General features: G+C 32.1%; 1 protein-coding gene across 1 annotated transcript in view; it reads right to left on the reverse strand.

Annotated features, from left to right (window-relative positions):
- The window catches only part of LOC134718200 (aminopeptidase N-like), a 159,625-nt gene that overhangs the window by 26,845 nt on the left and 110,613 nt on the right, over positions 1 to 22,167 (reverse strand). Inside the window, exons 3-7 of the mRNA XM_063580692.1 lie at positions 5,874 to 5,927; positions 4,986 to 5,021; positions 2,722 to 3,289; positions 2,253 to 2,408; positions 189 to 306 (exon numbers count right to left, since the gene is read on the reverse strand). Coding sequence (XP_063436762.1) covers positions 189 to 306; positions 2,253 to 2,408; positions 2,722 to 3,289; positions 4,986 to 5,021; positions 5,874 to 5,927 — 932 coding nt within the window. The remainder of the gene's footprint in view (positions 1 to 188; positions 307 to 2,252; positions 2,409 to 2,721; positions 3,290 to 4,985; positions 5,022 to 5,873; positions 5,928 to 22,167) is intronic.

Genomic DNA, 22,167 nt, shown 5'->3' on the forward strand with positions numbered 1-22,167 from the left:
GCTTTACAGATGAGTTCTTTGCACAAGTTACGCTCGGCTGGGGTACAAAATCCTAGTATTGATGATGAATTAATTCAACATCTCAATTAACTGGATTCCGCAGATATTTATAATCATTCAGGCAAAGAACAGCAGAAGGAAATGATAATTAGGTTGGAGTGTTGACACATTGCATTATAAATACTTACTAATACATTCTTTGAGGTTATGACGTCTCTAGATTTGAAATCACAAACAACAAAGGCTAATAAGTAGGTTGACATCAACGGAGTGTCGGCGTAATGATCAGCCACCCAGTCGTTTGTTCTGGAACCAAATGAATAGAGCGTATAATAAAAAAACAAAGTCGGAACTAAACACATTTATTCTAAAAACAGTTGTTGGCATGACACGGGTTATGTTCCTCTCATATATATTATGATGGAATGATACTAAACCCCTAACGGGAAGGATTGTGCCTGATGTTCATATGGTGAAATCATAATCTTTCAGTCAGTTTAATTGAAGTCTGGAGCTGGCATGTCAGTTAACTGCTAGTAGTCTGTTGTTCTTTATGTATTATTGTCATTTTGTTTACTTTCTTTGGTTACATCTTCTGACATCAGACTCGGACTTCTCTTAAACTGAATTGTAATGTGCGTATTGTTATGCGTTAACTTTTCGACATTGGTTAGAGGTATAGGGGGAGGGTTGAGATCTCACAAACATGTTTAACCCATCCGCATTTTTGCGCCTGTCACAAGTCAGGAGCCTCTGGCCTTTGTTAGTCTTGTATTATTTTAATTTTAGTTTCTTGTGTACAATTTGGAAATTAGTATGGCGTTCATTATCACTGAACTAGTATATATTTGTTTAGGGGCCAGCTGAAGGACGCCTCCGGGTGCGGGAATTTCTCACTACATTGAAAACCTGTTGGTGACCTTCTGCTGTTGTTGTTTTTTATTTGGTCGGGTTGTTGTCTCTTTGACACATTCCCCATTTCCATTCTCAATTTTATTTTTAAAGTAGAAGATATATGAAACTATTTCATTTTAGAACATACAAATTTTTGTTTATGATTTTTTAACGCCAACAAAAAGCTTTGAGTAGTAACTGATCTTTGGTTCATAATTTTAAATTAAACCTATATTTACGTAGTTTATTAGTAAGAATATGAACTGTTTGAATTTTTATTACTGCATGATTTATATTGTTCATTCTTAATGGACAATAATGATTTAGATCAAATTCGTTTAACTAGTATAAGCGAGTATATTCAGCGATTGCCTTTTCGATTTCTGAATTTTGCACCATAAGATTAAAACAGATACAAACAAACATTTAATGACTAATAGCCTTTTCAATCAAACACAGTACAGGGGGTGGGGAGGGAAGACATTTGAATAAAAACAGTTATATTTTTTTTTATATATTCTTGAGGATGCAGAGATTATTGTTAGTTTTTATGCAGCACTCGTTCTATTGGAGCAGGCAAAATGTGTTGACCGTATATTTCTGTGTCATATACAGTCACTGACCTGCTATCACTTTTCCTTATATATACTTTTCCTGGATATTAAAATAGAAATTGCCGAAATTATAAATAATTATTCATACGACCTATTCAACCTGTTCTTGTTTTCAATGAATATAACTACTCAAACTTATTTCTTTTGCATTTTTAGTAATTTTTATTTTAATACATCAAACAACAATTGAAAATTGTTTTTTTTAGATAGCAGTATAAGACAATAGTTGTGCATTGACTTGACATATCAACGATATAAGGATTTGGTCGGAAATGGGGGGAAGGCTGCAGAGCCTCGCATTTCCCCGTTTCTAGGCCTCATCCTTATATCGTTGATATATCAGTGCACTATTATTGTCTATATAACAAAAAATGGCGGTAAGAAGCTAAATGAGGGTCACAGGTCCAAAACAAAGAGGTAAACGATGCAATATAATAAGGTCTTTTCAAAAGTAAAAGTAAGAACGATCATATTACGTCAAAAATGAAAATACAACAGCTACAAGTCAATGCGTACATACAATAACTACTGAAAGAACGAAGCCTTAAATCATAGTAATCAACATCATCACAGTCTAAATAAGGTGACCCAGGGTTGCCCCACCATTTGTAGGGAAATATTGTTGACTGAATAGTAAATCACGAAAACATGACTAGACACATCTTAAAAATTCAGTTGGAACCTACCTAATAAACAATCAGCATATACCGAGTTGTTAACGAAATATTAAAAAATTATACTTACAAGTCTATGGATTGTGTTTTTATCGAGTTTGATAACGAAAGTAAGTGTTTTTTCCTGATAAGAGTCACCCTGAACTTTGCTTTAACTGCAGGCTCGTCGAAACATGGGAATACTTTTCTTGCATATGGTGGCGCCATTTGTGTCTGGACAACATAACTGAAAACACATAAATAACAGTAAATAATTATCATTGAAAATACACCAACGAACTTTTATTTTATTTACTAGTAGTTCTTGTAATATATGGTCCTTGTTATTGAACGATCCTGATAACTATAAAATGGCTATTGTTATGTCAACACAATGTTGTTCTGACAGTGGTGATTGCTGTGTGCAACAATATAAAGCCAAATGTAATACAGTCAAAAGTGTCATGTATTTAAAATTATATAATTGACCGTCTTTGGTTTATATATATTTGCTTTTTATTTGGTATTCTATACTAATAACTTATTTTATTTTTACTTGCATTGTATCATTTCCACGTTGATATGCGGTTTGAAAAAGTCCGCCCAATTCAGATATAATAGGTCCACGGAACTCAATAAAAACAGAATACTTCGACCCGCTCACTAATTGTGTAGTTGTTTTCAAAATCAGGAACTGCTTGACCGTATCAAACTCTATTGTAGGAATAATTTTACTCTGTCCAGGTGACATTGGTTGTATTTTAACAGATGTAATGATAAGTTTGTCGCTATGTAAAACTATTTCATTTGTTGACCGTCTGCATTCCATATCAATCCTAACTTTCCCAATAAAATAGAAGTCTGATGCATTTGTTTCATACATAAAAGGTTGAAGTTCTAGATCATATAGAAATGGATATAGATTGAGCGGTAAACGAATACTTTGTCCACGAACAACCGGCGTTATGGTTTCTCGTACAGGCGTGGGCTGCCTCCCTTCTCTATAGCTGCCATATTCAGTTGTTCTAGGCGTAGTATATCTGCCTTGTCTATAGCTGCCGTATTGGGTTGTTCTACGCGTGACATATCTCCCTTGTCTAAAGCTGCCATATCGGGTTGTTTTGCTATCTGCAAATAATCATATGCATGTCGATATTATGTATATGTTTATTAAATATTTGAAAATAATTGTACATTATCTACGTTAATAGCATATTTGAAGTGTTGTTTTGACGTTACAGGAAATGGTGATGTTGTCGTTTTTATGGACGATTTTAATGGTTTAAATCATTTCGTGGACACATTAACGGATGAAATCACGAGTTAAGTGACGTTATTAAATATTTGCAACAAAGATGACGATCGTTATAAAACATTAGTCGTCCTGTTGTTGTTCTTCTGCAGTATGTTCGTTAACAATATTTTTTTGAGACACACACATATCATCTGCGTCCCAGGTCGGTACCTTCATGTTAGGATGTAGAATTTAACCAGTTGATTTCAGTTTTCAATTAACATATACTATTCAACAGTAGAAACGATACACATGTTTGAACATAAAATCAAGTAAATTGGAAAAACTGTAAACTATTAAATGAAAAACATTAATTTGCAAATCACATACATATGTTTAAAAGTAGTTGAACAATTTGGAAAGATTCAAAATATCGTGGTATTGAACAAAGGGCTCAAATCTATTTTGTGGAAAATGATGACAAAAGTTTGCACTGAATTTTCGATATGAAAATTAAGGATTCAAATGTCTGCCAATGCATTTAGAATTTTAAGCAGACCAATATTTTTTTACAGTTTAAATAGATATAGGAAGATGTGGTATGAGTGCCAATTAGACAACTCTCCATCCAAATTACAATTTATAAAAGTAAACCATTATAGGTCAATTTATGGCATTCAACAAGGTGCATTGGCCCACACCGAACAACAAGCTATAAAGAGCCCCAACATTACTAGTGTAACTGCATTCAAAAGGGGAAACCAACAGTCTAATCTATATAAAAACGAGAAACGAGAAAAACGTTTTAATTACATAAACAAACGACAACTGATGTACATCAGATTCCTGAATTAGGACAGGTGCAAACATTTGCAAAGGGATTAAACGTTTAAATGGTACCAAACTTTCTCCCTTTTTTGAAACAATAGTATAACATTACAACATATCAATAAGGCATTTATTTACTTGGGTACAGTGTATTCAATTTCAATATATGAGGGAAAATATTGCCTTGTTCTTTTTAAGAAAGTTGAACCCTATTTGTTTTCAATAAAAGCACTGTAGCATTTTATGTTTTGCTTAATTATAAAAAGAGAAAATGTGGTATGATTGCCAATGAGACAACTCTCTACAAGAGACCAAAATGACATCGAAATTAACCACTATAGGATACCGTACGGCTTTTAACCATGAGCAAAGCTCATACCGCATAGTCAGCTATAAAAGGTCAGGAACGCAATTTAAACCTTCATATTTTAGGTAAGAGAAAACGTTTTCTAAAGTCTATAGTTCAAGTTCATTGTCATATGGTTCGATTAGGCCAATAAAGAATGACAACACAACAAAGACAAAGGGGTTGTTGTATGACGTCAACAGTTCACGTGTCCAAGATTTTAAGTACAAGTGTCGTTGGCATCAAAATGACAATAATGTCTATTGCAACCAACTACAAAACTAGACGCCCTCCAAGCTCGGTACAGGCATTTTATTAAGTCTGTGAAAATAAGAGTGTTTCAATAGCACTACAAAAATACGGATATCTCATTAGTGTATCGATATAAGAATTAGAAAAATATTGTTTGACATTACCTCTGTACCGATTAGAATGGCGCCAGGAAGATACTTCTGAAATATCAATCTTTCATCAATCTTACATAAATTTAAACTATTTTGCTTTGATTTTCAATTGTGATTAAAGTAATGACTATTGTAAACACTATTGTATCATCAAAAACTTAAAATTCATCAGCATTCAATGAAACAAAAAATTCAATTGTAATTATAAATACATACATCTAATAAGCTTTTGTCGATCTAGAAATGCATAGCATAACATTTTTTTCTTTCAAATTTAACTGTCAAGTGTTATTTCAACTCATCTTGGATCTAAATGAGACAAGGTTTGTTAGTAATTAGATCTGAATGACTTGTTTAGGGTGTATATTTTCGATGTGAAAGATGGATTATGCAGTATAATCAACAGTGATGAACGTCTATGTAACATAACATTACCGTGTGATGATTATATGACGGCAAGGTAAATTTTCGCTAATTTAAGAAATTAATTAAGTTGCTATACACATCATTATGTGTATTTATAAAGTTGCGTGTTTCGCAGATTTTAGTTATGTGTATACATCGTGTTTTGTAGACTTTTATTTGTCTTTTCGTGGATGGTATTTATGTCAGTGTAATTTATAATTTGGGTACCAGTAGTCTACTTCTTCCAAAGCTGACAGAGGATGACAATGATCATGTTTTCACTTTTAAAAATTTCAACAAAGTATTTCATTGTAGATCGAGGATTGTAAAATAAGTACAAATTATGTAATTTTACCACTATTTTAGGTTGGCCGTTGAACATATTTTGATTCGAGCGTCACTGATGAGTCTTTTGTAGACGCGCGTCTGGCGTTTATATCAAATTTCAATCCTGGTATCTATGATGAATTTATCTGAAACATAAGTGTGTCTTACCTTTCTTCCGGTTATGATGACGTCTGTGCCGGTTATATCGACGCCCATTGACTTCTTGAAAAGAGAATTATATTCAGAAAAAAATATTATAACGATATTTTAATGTTATTAAATTTCTTAATTGTTAGAAAAAATGGCGTATTCTCGAATTATCCACGGCTACATGTATAACAGCAAACTTTTTTTTCATAATATGATTTATGTTTTTCATCATACAGTAAAAATAAGTTTACCAGCTCTTGTTGATGGAATAGAATTTCCCAGTCGAAGCGGTGTTTTATCCATTATTAAAATAAAACGGTTATAATGGAATAACTAAGTGTGTGAACAAACAAACAAATAATCATTGCAACTTTAAATATCAAACAAATACCTTGTAGTGCCAATGCTACTAATATAAGTAAAAGTAGAACTTTCAACATCATAAAATGTTGACCAGTTGTCGCTTTGATATCCAGAAGACTCCAGTAATGGCTGAAATCAACAATAATTTGTCATATTTGTTAAATCATAAAGGAGTTATTTTGGCAATGTTTGTTTACTAAATTCTAAAATAAATGTTATCATTAATATACCAATAAATATTTTTAACATATTCATGTTAATTACTAAGTATTAGTCTGGCAGATATACAAATTACATTAATAATTTAAAGTTTGTATTATACAAGTATAAAATTACATTCCAACGTTCGATCAACCTTTTTGTATTTCTAGAATAATTACTTTTTTAAATTAAAGCTATCAACGATATCAGGCTTATAATTGTACACTCTAGACCCACGTTTCGTCTACATAAGACTCATCAGTGACGCTCAAATCAAAATAGTTAAAACGCCAAACAAGAGTATAAGGTTGAAAAGCGTTCCGGATTCAAAATTATAAAAAAAAGTTGTGCTTAATACGGCTAAGGTGATCTAAGCCTATGATAAGGAAATCTTTAGTATTTCGGATATTTGAAATTCACTGTTTTCAACAAATGAATGATAAAACATACTGCTTGCATCTAGACTTTCGTCTTTCTCCGGCTATTAATTGACTTTTCAAACTTTATCAACACATGTCTTCCTGGTATACTAATGATGTAACTTTTTATTTAAATTATGCATTTTTAAATGTCGCTTTGCAAATTTACATGTGTAAATTCGGAAAAAAAATTAAAAACTTATTGATATTTAATCACCGTACACATGTTTGTACTTTTGTAATTAAATATGCACAGAGAAATATTTTACAAGGATTTTTTTTTCGTTGAATTATTGTGAGGATATTTGCCAACTTCTTCTATTTAACTTATCATCATAAAATAAATTAGATGCAGAGAATAAAAGTGAATTTATCGATAAAAGATTGCACTGTTTTACAAATACAATATATTTTCTATTACAAGCTGATATTTTTACATGTATGCTTCATAACAAGCCGATGTCCTAGATTGACTAAAATCAATCAATATGCATTCCAGAATTATGTTGTCAAGACACGTGCTTTCCGTGACAATATTAAAACAATACCTAGGGAAACAAACAAACTTGTGATATAAATGGTTATTTCATTGGATACAAAATGGTTCTGGTCAACGCTTTTTCGTCCTAATGCAATTCCTAAAGTAAGCAATACATTTTTAATGAATGAAGTCAACAGCACTATACCGATGTTGACAAATCATAAATGGATTGAGAAAAAAAACAAATCCGAGTTGCAAACTAAAACTGAAGGAAACACATCAAATATAATAGGAAAACAAGAAAACAACAGAAACACTAAAAATACAACAATGCAACACACACAAAAACGAATAATAAGATAACAATTGCAATTTTCCTGACTAGATACAGAAAATTTAAAGAAAAAATGGTGAATTGAATAGGATAGATCGTACTAAAGATTTCAAACAATGACAATATGTCGATGAAAACAATATTATTCAGAATATGACTAACAGATAAAACAAGAGTCAAAATCACACCTCAATTCAGTTGTTTTAAATGTTAAGCAGCTCTATCTAGATGCCAATGGTGTGCTGTGCATAGAATAGACATTTAAACTTATACGTGTAAAAATAAACTGAAAAACCCATAACCCATGTTCTCGTAAACATAAACTATATACCGTATGTACAGGGCGCCGATTGAGACTCTTGTGGTTTTGTACTCGAAATTCAATTTTGTACGGACAAAAGTGACTTTTGTTCAACAAAAATGAGTTCAGTTTAACAAATTCACAATTCATTAAAAATTTAAAATTTTGTCATACAAAACTATCTTTCAGTGGACAATAGTCACTTTTTTCATGACAAAATTCATTTTTGTTACACAGACTTGACTTTTGTTACCTAATTTGAAAATTGGGCGACAAAAGTCAATTTTTTCTGCAAATTAGTTTAGTTTGGATTTATTGAAATACTTTGCACACAAAATCGACTTTTGTTACACAAAATGAGTTTTGTAGGACAAAACTAAATTTTGTTTCACAAAACTCAATTTTGTCTCACAAAATTTAATCTTGTCTCTCACAAGACACTTTTGTGTTTTAATTTCCATATCAGATAACAAAGGTCAATTTTGTATGCAAACGAAATTTGCATACGTTTTTGACAAAATTGACTTTTGTCATGATAAAAATGAATTTTGTCTGCTAAAATGAATTTTGTCATGACAAAAATGAATTTGGTCTACAAGAATGAATTTTGTCATCACAAAATGAATATTATGAATTTTGTCATCACACAATTGAAGTTCTCATAAAACTATATGTATCACATAGTTTTGTAAGACAAAACTGATTTTGTTATGACAGAATTGAGTTTTGTACAAAACCACAAGAGTCCCATTCGGCGCCCCGTAGTATGACCGTTTGAGTACACATTTTTGTTTCGTTTGTCGAAAAGAAATTACATACAATTTCAATCAGTCAAAGAAAACATCTTATCTTATTTTTTTATTGTACATTATACCTTATCAGCGAATACTGGCAATCACAGAGTTCAAGCTCAGTGTATTAATTAAAAATGTTGTGTGTGAGGTCATTCCTAAACGGTACAGAAAGACAAAATTGTTTAAGAACAAACTTTACAGATTTACAAAATCAATATAAACATTAAGAATGGATTCTAAATAAAAACAGCTAAATGATGTTATCCAATAGAAAAAATATATGGCTGGCGAAAAATAAAAATACATATTCCACACTTGATTAATCATACAATTTCTACAAATTAAAACAGAACAAGTTTTGAAGAAAACAAAAAAACAGCTTCATATTAGATAAAACTCGCGTATGGCGTATTAAATTATAAGCCTGGTTCTTTGATAATTATTAAAAACAATTCATATATCTGAAAATTGTCTACTCAACTATTAATCAAAATTGTTTAACTGTATACTTCATACCTGCTCAGTCCTTCTCTAACAAAGAAATGCTCAAGATCAAAATAAACTACACATTGAAATACTGTTGGGTTGGGTAGGCGGAAATACAAGAAATGTCAATGTACATGCTGTATTGTTGAGCACAGCTGGTGCATAATTAAAACTTGCATGTAGATATGTAAATAGTAAATCAATGAAATTACTTGAAAACATATTCTGGCAATTAACAATATGCAAACTAAGTACTTTAATATAGCTCCTTTTATCAGTGTAAAAACAATTGCCATATAAATATAGTTATATGCAATGATATATTTTTCGGACAAGAGTGATTAGAATTTAGTAAGGAAATTTTTCTTTTGCTATCAATATTGACCTAATAATGTATATGTTTTCAAATATTTGGCTTTATGCGGTCCTGGTGGTAAATCCAGAAGAGCGCATCGAACACATAAAATGTTAACCTGTTGCTAGCATCTTTTTTTTAAAAAGACACCATTTGCTATTTTGTATCAGTATTGTTTTTTTTTTTTTTGGTATTTTGAGATGATCTCTTGTTTTTGTAACCTGTAATCGTAGATCTAAAGTGTTATCCTAGGTATATATCTAGTGCTCGCAAATGTCTAATAATCATGCTTATTACAGTACGAGAATATATTTTTGTAATATTAAGTATTAGAGCATAGATTTTCGACAAATTTCTTTATCAGACGAGTGTAATTGAAATAACTTATTTCTCCGTGTTAAGATTAATTTCAATTGAGTATATCTCCTTATATAAATATAATTTGTATATTAGCATGATTACATGAAGCTATTGTTTTATTCCGCTCGCCTTTCTTAAAATATGACAGTACAACTTTGTGACAACCAAAGAAATTAAGCTGATCCCCAAAACCTTTTTCAAAAATGAAATATTGCTTCAACAGAAGTAGATGAATTAGATAAACAGATTTTGGTACAGTTGGTTGGTTAATACATCCATCTAAAAAATAGGCAAGAATTAAATTGCTTATAAGATTTTCTGTAAAACGATAACTATAAAAAAACAGTACTGTAGTTGGAATGTTGCCGCTATCAATTGATAATCTGATAGTCGCAAACACAGATGTTATGGCAACTTATATCACTAGAATGATAAATATCAGTTGTTCGACTCAAACTAAAAACCTGTTGAGGTCGTTCGCTCGAATGTCAAACAATAGTTTTTTTTGCTATTGTGACTTTATACTTATTTTAAGTATCGATTAGTATCGGCCATAGACTATCAAAACTAGGTATCCTTATGAGTTATTTAATCGTTTGTAACCTTTTACGGACGCCTTCACGAGTTGATTGACTGTTATGGAATAACCGTTTCACAAATGATATCGTATATGTTCCTTACGTCGTAACTACAATTCCCTTCCCTTTCATGAATGTGACCTTCCGAATTAGACTACTTACCGGATTTGTTATCACATAAACAAAACGACGAGTGCAACATGTGGAGCAGAATCTGCTTACCCTTCCGGAGCACCTGATATCACCCCCTAGTTTTCGGTGGGGTTCGTGTTGCTTTTTCTTTAGTTTTCTATGTTGTGTCATGTTTACTATTGTGTGTCTGGTTTTTTTCTTTCATTCTTATCAATGGCGTTGTCATTTTATTTTCGATTGATGTGTTTGACTGTCCCCTGGGATCTTTCGTCCCCCTTTTATAGAGTACAGATCAAATTTCTGGCAGTAAATAACATAAGGCATGTTCCAAAGTACTTGTTATTAATTAAAAAAAAATGCATGTACATTGATTTTATTGTAACACGTTACGTAACTTTATTAGTCGCTGTTTTAGTAAGTACAAATAAATCATAAAACATACAATACAGCCAATGTAAAACATACCATACAGCTAATGTAAAACATACCATACAGCTAATGTAAAACATACCATACAGCCAATGTAAAACATACCATACAGCCAATGTAAAACATACCATACATCCAATGTAAAACATACAATACAGCCAATGTAAAACATACCATACAGCCAATGTAAAACATACCATACATCCAATGTAAAACATACAATACAGCTAATGTAAAACATATCATACAGCCAATGTAAAACATATCATACAGCCAATGTAAAACATACCATACAGCTAATGTAAAACATACCATACAGCTAATGTAAAACATATCATACAGCCAATGTAAAACATATCATACAGCCAATGTAAAACATATCATACAGCCAATGTAAAACATATCATACAGCCAATGTAAAACATACCATACAGCCAATGTAAAACATACCATACAGCCAATGTAAAACATATCATACAGCCAATGTAAAACATACCATACAGCTAATGTAAAACATACCATACAGCTAATGTAAAACATACCATACAGCCAATGTAAAACATACCATACAGCCAATGTAAAACATACCATACAGCCCATGTAAAACATACCATACAGCCAATGTAAAACATACCATACAGCCAATGTAAAACATACCATACAGCCCATGTAAAACATACCATACAGCCCATGTAAAACATACCATACAGCCAATGTAAAACATACCATACAGCCAATGTAAAACATACCATACAGCCAATGTAAAACATACCATACAGCCAATGTAAAACATACCATACAGCCAATGTAAAACATACCATACAGCCAAAGTAAAACATACCATACAGCTAATGTAAAACATACCATACAGCTAATGTAAAACATATCATACAGCCAAAGTAAAACATACCATACAGCTAATGTAAAACATATCATACAGCCAATGTAAAACATACCATACAGCTAATGTAAAACATACCATACAGCTAATGTAAAACATATCATACAGCCAATGTAAAACATATCATACAGCCAATGTAAAACATATCATACAGCCAATGTAAAACATATCATACAGCCAATGTAAAACATACCATACAGCCAATGTAAAACATACCATACAGCCAATGTAAAACATATCATACAGCCAATGTAAAACATACCATACAGCTAATGTAAAACATACCATACAGCTAATGTAAAACATACCATACAGCCAATGTAAAACATACCATACAGCCAATGTAAAACATACCATACAGCCCATGTAAAACATACCATACAGCCAATGTAAAACATACCATACAGCCAATGTAAAACATACCATACAGCCAATGTAAAACATACCATACAGCCCATGTAAAACATACCATACAGCCAATGTAAAACATACCATACAGCCAATGTAAAACATACCATACAGCTAATGTAAAACATACCATACAGCCAATGTAAAACATACCATACAGCCAATGTAAAACATACCATACAGCCCATGTAAAACATACCATACAGCCAATGTAAAACATACCATACAGCCCATGTAAAACATACCATACAGCCAATGTAAAACATACCATACAGCCAATGTAAAACATACCATACAGCCAATGTAAAACATACCATACAGCCAATGTAAAACATACCATACAGCCAATGTAAAACATACCATACAGCCTATGTAAAACATACCATACAGCCTATGTAAAACATACCATACAGCCAATGTAAAACATACCATACAGCCAATGTAAAACATACCATACAGCCAATGTAAAACATACCATACAGCCAATGTAAAACATACCATACAGCCAATGTGAAACATACCATACAGCCAATGTAAATAAAGGCAACAGTAGTATACCGCTGTTCAAAACTCATAAATCAATCGACAAAAAACAAAATCGGGGTAACAAACTAAAACCGAGGGAAACGCATTAAATATAAGAGGAGAACAACGACATAACACCGAAACGTAACACACACAGAAACGGACCAATCATCAGATAAAACACCACGAGAATAACAAATATAACATGAAAACCAAATACATGAATTTGGGATAGACATACCATACAGTCTATGTAAAACCTACCATACAGCCAATGTAAAACATACCATACAGCTAATGTAAAACATACCATACAGCCAATGTAAAACATACCATACAGCTAATGTAAAACTTACCATACAGCCAATGTAAAACTTACCATACAGCCAATGTAAAACAAACCATACAGCTAATGTAAAACATACCATACATCCAATGTAAAACATACCATACAGCTAATGTAAAACTTACCATACAGCCAATGTAAAACATACCATACAGCCAATGTAAAACATACCATACAGCCAATGTAAAACATACCATACAGCCTATGTAAAACACCATACAGCCAATGTAAAACATACCATACAGCCAATGTAAAACATACCATACATCCAATGTAAAACATACCATACAGCCAAAGTAAAACATACCATACAGCCTATGTAAAACATACCATACAGCCAATGTAAAACATACCATACAGCTAATGTAAAACATACCATACAGCCAGTGTAAAACATATCATACAGCCAATGTAAAACATTCCATACAGCCAATGTAAAACATACCATACAGCCAATGTAAAGCATACTATACAGCCAATGTAAAACATACCATACAGCCCATGTAAAACATACCATACATCCAATGTAAAACATACCATACAGCCAATGTAAAACATACCATACAGCCAATGTAAAACATACCATACAGCCAATGTAAAACATACCATACAGCCAAAGTAAAACATACCATACATCCAATGTAAAACATACCATACAGCCTATGTAAAACATACCATACAGCCAATGTAAAACATACCATACAGCCAATGTAAAGCATACCATACAGCCAATGTAAAACATACCATACATCTAATGTAAAACATACCATACAGCCAATGTAAAACATACCATACAGCCAATGTAAAACATACCATACAGTCAATGTAAAACATACCATACATCCAATGTAAAACATACAATACAGCCAATGTAAAACATACCATACAGCCAATGTAAAACATACCATACATCCAATGTAAAACATACCATACATCTAATGTAAAACATACCATACAGCCAATGTAAAACATATCATACAGCCAATGTAAAACATACCATACAGCCAATGTAAAACATATCATACAGCCAAAGTAAAACATACCATACATCTAATGTAAAACATACCATACAGCCAATGTAAAACATATCATACAGCCAAAGTAAAACATACCATACATCCAATGTAAAACATACCATACAGCCAATGTAAAACATACCATACAGCCAATGTAAAACATACCATACAGCCAATGTAAAACATACCATACATCCAATGTAAAACATACCATACATCTAATGTAAAACATACCATACAGATAATGTAAAACATACCATACATCCAATGTAAAACATACCATACATCCAATGTAAAACATACCATACATCTAATGTAAAACATACCATACAGCCAATGTAAAACATACCATACAGCTAATGTAAAACATACCATACAGCCAATGTAAAACATACCATACAGCCAATGTAAAACATACCATACAGCCAATGTAAAGCATACCATACAGATAATGTAAAACATACCATACATCCAATGTAAAACATACCATACAGTCAATGTAAAACATACCATACATCCAATGTAAAACATACCATACATCCAATGTAAAACATACCATACAGCCAATGTAAAACATACCATACAGCTAATGTAAAACATACCATACAGCTAATGTAAAACATACCATACAGCCAATGTAAAACTTACCATACAGCCAATGTAAAACATACCATACAGCCAATGTAAAACATACCATACAGCCAATGTAAAACATACCATACAGCCTATGTAAAACATACCATACAGCCAATGTAAAACATACCATACAGCCTATGTAAAACATATCATACAGCCCATGTAAAACATACCATACAGCCAATGTAAAACATATCATACAGCCAATGTAAAACATACCATACAGCTAATGTCAGCCATTAGTCAAGATCACATGTCTAATATTAATAGCATACTAATATTTTCTATTTACTAAACATAAAAGTACTACGAATAAACCTGTCACATACAGACGACAATACTTAAACGTAACAAAATTGTAAGTTCTGGTATTCACTAACAAAAAGATAAGTTGATAATATACTTGTTAACTATACGGTATAGGGTTTTGTTTCAATGTTGACGGCCGGAGTTAAGTATACATACATATGTTACATCTATAGTTATTGTTTGTTGCTGTTAGTAGCTGCCATATTTTTTTCTTTCGTAAAAATGCTAATTTGCATGTCAAATATCCCATATAATTCGATTCCTTTCATTAGTCAAAAGGGAAAATACAACTCATTATCACTGTTGATAACACATTTGGTTATGAAATGTGTACCCCAAAATAGTTTTGGACTGTGTGCCCTAGAATAGATTCGTGCTGTACTACATGTATCTAAATGCAATCGTGGACAGTTCTCCTCTACAATAAGTTTTGTCAATTCCGTCCACTTTGTAAAATCCCAGAATGATACTTATCACTGATGTTTAAATTAAGGAATGTATCTCCCTCATGCAAAGCTCTGATTCCTTTCACGGATTTGGCTATACTTTTTGGACCTTTTGGATTATAGCTCTTCATCTTTTATATAAGCGTTGGATTTCCAATATTTTGGCCACGAGCATCACTGAAGAGACATCTATTGTCGAAATGCGCATCTGGTGCAAGAAAATTGGTACCGGTAATGTTACTGTACACAACAAGGACAACACGCCAAATGCAACCCGTGGAGCAGGATCTCCGATTGTGTGAACCTCTGCGATCTTCCTTTTTTTATTGTACCGATTATTTCATGTTGTTCAGCAAGTTTTATATTGCTTTTTTATTGAATAAATCTTGTGTATATCTGCTTCGTTTTTCTACCCCATTGCACTCCTAGGGTAGATTTTTTTGTGGTGTAAAATTGTTATAAGGAACAGCATGACTGATTTTAAAATGATTTTAGGGATTTAAATAGTGGATTAAACACTAGTGCAAAGAAAATGAAATATACTTAAGGATGTTTGCTCCTTTATTTTTTGATTTTTTGTCAGATTTTCAGAATCCTCTGGTTTTTCCATTTATTATCATTAAAAAAAATTGCCCACTAACCCCTACTTTTCTTTTCATACTTTTCTTACATATTTTTTTTAAAGCCATATTTCCAAATCTTATGAAATCCTTGTTATTTTTTAATAGTTTTTTAAACTAAAAATTGCCAATGTTAAGTGAAAGACAAATCTAGAGAGAATTATTTCCCGACAAATTTTCAATGGTTCATATCTTGAAAACAAGTTCACGGACCCTCCATTTTTTTCTGCTTTTTTAGTTTGTTTATTTATATACTATCAATTTATAACAGTCTTTTAAAAAGCTTGTTATTTTTAAACAGAGTAGCAAACATCCTTAAGTTTGAAAACAAATCTACATGTTTACGATCAGAAAACATGTAATAGTTGAGTAACCTTGCACAGGTGTGTAATTTTATGGAAGACTTGTAATTGAATATGCGCAGAGAATAATTGTACATGTATTTTTTTAATCGTTGAGTTATTGCGTAGGACGTTTCAAAAACTCGACTATTTTACTTACAAACATGTAATTTTACTTCAGATAATTTAAGTGAATAGTTACCAAAACAAAATTTTTTTGTCACAAGCTGAAGTCTGGAACCTCTGGTCATTGTTAGTTGTATGTTTTGTTAAATTACGATTCAGTTATATGATGTATTTGTGTCGGAGTTAAATGTAAAGTCCATATACTATAAGAAACAATATGTGGTTAGGGGCCAGCTGAAGACTACCTGTGGATGCTGCATTTTTCCCCTCAGTGGCGGATTAAGGGGGCCTTTTGGGGGGAAATTGTGTTGCTTATATGGGGAATCACTGATACTTGACTAGAGCGGGCCCCCTCGTAGGCAGTCAGTGGGTCCCAACTTATGAAAATTTCTAGATTCGCCAGTGCCCCTGATTGACACATTCCCAGTTTTCATTCTCAATTTTTGTTTTAAACTAAAGAGAAGATACAAAGGTATCAAACCGAAACAAACAGTCGATGAAAAAACTCAGCAAGAAAACGAGAAGTAAGCAAACAAGGCTCTATATCATGCTTTCCATAGAACGAAACATTGAGCAATATTACTCACACGTACCTCAATAGCCACTGAAGTAGGTACAAATAAATCATAAAACCTACCATACAGCTAATGGCAGCCATCAGTCAAAATCGCAGAGACGATACCAATACAAACAGGGTTGGCGGTCGCCATTTTTGCATATTTGAAAAAAAAAAAAAAAGTGTAGCGATTAAAACTCATAATTTGCAAAAGATTTTGCGAAAGAAATAAAAAAATTCAGTTCAATTTTTTACCCATCTTGTATACTTTTTCGGGTTTCTCAGACTTAACCTTATCAGACAATATTCGGAATTCACCTTGAACTCATTTCGAGATGACAGAAAATCAGAAACTAGCTGATTGCGTTTTATAGATTTAGACAACAATAAACTAATTGATAAAAGTGTTGATTGCATTATTTTACGAAATGATGTGGTCAAATGGCGTCACACACAGTGTCGATACTACTCTGTACGCTATCCGGAAGTCGTGATTTTCGAAGAAATTTTTGGATCACATTTTAAATTTAATGGATATACTGAATTAAACGGTAAGTTGATCATCTGTACATTGCTTAATGATTAATTCAGCTGACATCAATATTCTCAAATGGTTTAGAATTAAATTCAGCACATTCATTATTCGTATCTTTGCCTTAATCAAGAGATTTTCAAGTGCATCACTTAGGCAAATCAGTCGGTGAACCTAAAAACAATCATTTTATCCTCTTAGTGTACAAATTAACGTATGAACCAGATTGAATTAACTAAATGACGTATATTTCAAGTGGAGTAAAAGTTTCAACCAGATCGTTGAAGCCACAAATAAAAAAAAAATACACGTGTTTGAATTTCTCACTGTACGATCAGTCTCGCTTGTATATTTTAAAACTGTATGATCAGTCTTTAATTCACTATATTCTAGTGGTGATTTCAAAATTATATATACGAAACATTTAGAATGTGGCATTTTCTAAATAACATATATTTTAATAAATTCGCATCCTGAAAACTTATGAAACATGTGATATAGCTTGATAGGGTGTACTCGACTTACTAAATTAAGTATAAGGATGTTTAAATGTTGCTAAAATAAAAGGAAGGTTTGTTGTATATATATAATTTTCAGAAATGTCCTCCGTCATACTTACATTTGTACAAACACAGAGATTTATTGTTATATAAAAATGCATGTAATTACACACATTCGAGGCCGTACTGTAGCCTATAATTGATCACAGTTCCTTCACTTTTTATGTAGAGCTGTCTCTTTTAACTTAATTGTACTTCTGTTCAACATTTCTTCTTAACAAGTAACAACAGTTTCGACGAAGTCTTACCTACATTAAGAGTGCATGATTTACATTGTGGAATAATGTTTTTATTGTACTTCTTTCAGCAGGTATCAGATTGAAGTTTTTTGTTCGGACATTTGTAATGGATGGAGAAACATATGTTGCAACTTTCAACTTTAATTCTTCCGAATCATGGCGAATTTTTAGACATTAATGTTGCGCCTCCATTTATTCCATCCCAAAATTTTCCTCAGAGTCGACTAATACCAACTTTTAGTCTGAATGTTTCTATAATGGGGAAGATGTAAATGAAAAATGAAGATAAGGAAAACATAGCCGACTCCCATGGAAAATCAAAACAAGAGCCTTTCAGAAGGCAGCTATCTAGATTTTTTAGAATATATTTATATCTTGGATTTTTCAATCTTTCAAGAACCATCTCTCTTGAAGGTTGAATGTGAAAATCATCAATATCATACTTGAACTCCGTGTTATCATCAGTAACAACATATACAAGTCTAAAAAGTTGTATGATTGAACGATTCATGAGTTAACGCACGGACACGACTGGAAACACCTTTTTTTTTAAATCTTTCAAGAAGCAAACCTTATGATCAGAAACAGTAAAAATCGTCAATATCAAACTTGACCACCATTTTGGCATCAGTAAAGACAAAAGTAAAGACAAATTGAAAATTTCAAAAGCTTTTATTGAACGGTTCATGAGTAAAGGCCATGGTCAATGTTTAGAAGCATTCTAACATCACCAAAATAATATAAATAAGACGATGTGATATGAGTGCCCATGAGATGACTCTCAATCCAAGTCCCAATTTATTTTAAAATTGTATTACATTGGGTTTAATCGTTTTAATGGTCGCACCAACCTTCAACCTACCAACCAATTTTTCTGTTGAAAATCCTTTTAAAAAGGGTGAAAGTACATAAACAAATTATTATTATTTTTACAAGTTGCCACGCAATCAACAAATGCAATCAGTACAATCACATATATGGATTAACCCTAAAATCGATTAAAGTAAACTGATAAAATCCTTTTCATTTTAAATTCATTTGTTATTGATATGTAGATAATGGTTTCTGTAAACTTACCCAAATTATATCACATGAATTACCCCCCTCAACAGCGGACGGTGTAAATAGTCATTAAAAAGGTTATAGCTAAACAGACAACTTCAACGATACACTTGTACAAAGTTCAAAAGCGAATTATGTATTCCTTTTGAGGCATTTGATGTTAAATAAGACTGACGGGAAAAAAATACAATTATTTTGCCGTCTACAAAAATCATAAGAAATATATTGTATTGTCTGATGAAAGAAATTGCAAATTATAGTTCCCTGAAGAGGTAATGATATCACATATAGACATGTATATACCTACAAATTGTCGTTGGTTTTTTTTCAAAATCACGACTGGTCGTACAGTCAAAAAATCTGAAATCGCTTCTAGAATACAGTCAGTTCTAGACTGATCGTACAGTAGTTCATGTTGGGATCCTCAAGGAAAACATATTTTATTATGGGAAATACGAAAATTCTTCTGAAATACGAAAAGAATATTGAAACAGTATATATTTAGCTGTATTATTAACTGATGCAAATATTTGCAATGAAAGACTATTCGCTTTGTACTACGAGAGCAAAATTGTCCATTAATTTCACTTTTTTTTTCTTTCTAATGCATGTTTTTTGTTACAGTAACTAATATTTATGACGCTATACATATCATGAAGATGTTCAAAGCACTTTAGAGATATAGGAGTGAACAAATGATGAGAAAAGTCACCGTAGGCAAAACCGTCCTGTTAGCCAGTTGGAAATCATCGCTTCGAAAATCGCGACTTCCGGATAGCGTACAGAAAAGTATCTACACTGTGTCACATGTCATCTACTTTAAAAGGATTTAAAATACAACTTTCCAAGGCACGTGTTTAAGGCATAGTTTTACGTCTCCTCGTTATGTTTATTTTAATACTTTTGATTGCTCAGGAAAGATAACTGTTGTTATGATTAGAACTGTTAAAAAGCAATAACGAAATCCGAATACAACTTTTGCCTTTGAATTTGATAGACATAATTGATTTGAAGTGGATAACACTACCAGTACTTTAAATCGTGTTGGCGATGCACGTTTTTCAATTATAAATTCATGTCTCGGAATTTTCGAAAATCAGTACGATCTAGTACAGATACCGCCTATATCAGAATTTTACTGGTTTATTATAACAAAAATGTATCATTCTAACGTGCATTCATAATGATTGGATATATTGCAAATCAACTATTGATTTGAAAAATCTCAGCTTTTTTACAGATCATATATATTCTAATGCGTTGTGTAGTTAAAAGTATGTAAATACTCAAAGCGTGCAATTAAATCAAAATAGTTTGAAGACATCAAAATGAAGATATACACTTTTCTTGTCCATTCGTTTATGATGCGTTTTGTTATTTGATTTTACTTTGTATATATTTATGATTCATCAATGTATAAATATTATAACGTTAGGAATGCCCCAACCGTAGTATTCTTAATTCGCTTAAGCGTTTTAATCATGTAAACGATACCGTTGTTTTTCTTTTTCATGGATGCGTTCGCATCCTTTTATTTCTCATTGTAAGTGAGTTTGGCTATATATCAGTTAAACAAAGGATATTTTGTCATCATTGAAACTTTTTATGTAATATTTTGAATATAATGAAAGAATTGTATTATGAACACACCGACTGCCATAAGTAAAACAATAATTGCTTACACGTACGGATCACTGGCGTTTATGCAGAATTTGTTGTTGGGTTTGTGTTGATAAATCTTTTATTTTTTTCAGTTTGTTGTGCACTTATTGTATTTGGTTGTTTTCGTTTAAATATCAGTTTTGCCTGTCCCTTAGTTTTTGCTTTCATTTATTGACTCAGAATACAATTTCATAAAGTACGACGCATATATATAACCACAGACTAATTTTCAACCTGATTTCATGCATGAACACAACAATTGTTTTGGGTATTGGCAACATAGGCTTTGTTCATTGTTGAAGGTCGTAGTATGATAACCTATAGTTGATAATTTCTCTGTCATTTGGTCTCTTTTGGAAAGCTGTTTCATCAGCAATCATACCACAAGTTATTTTTTTATATCAAATAACTGCATTATGGACTTAAAATTGAAAATTGAGAATGGAAATGGGGAATGTGTCAGGGAGACCACTACCCGACCGAGGGCAAACTACAGCCGAATACAATAAACGCGTCTTCAACACAGCGAGAAAATCTCACTCCTGGAGACGGGTTCCAGCTGGCACCTAAAAAAATGTACTTATTCTGTGAAACGACTTCATACTAAAATAAGGATGTACACCTCTGAGGAGCCAAAAATTTCTAGAATTAAACTTTTTTCTTAACCTGATTATAAGACTGTTACAAAATAATTGGTGAAGAAATAAGCATATGGTGATGCACTTCTTTGTTTTCTACGGCCCTTTGAAAATGCCCACTTTTGAAGATTTTACCATTTTTCATCGGTTTTTACC

This window comes from Mytilus trossulus, chromosome 5, assembly GCF_036588685.1.
Source record: "Mytilus trossulus isolate FHL-02 chromosome 5, PNRI_Mtr1.1.1.hap1, whole genome shotgun sequence".
NCBI lineage: Eukaryota > Metazoa > Mollusca > Bivalvia > Mytilida > Mytilidae > Mytilus > Mytilus trossulus.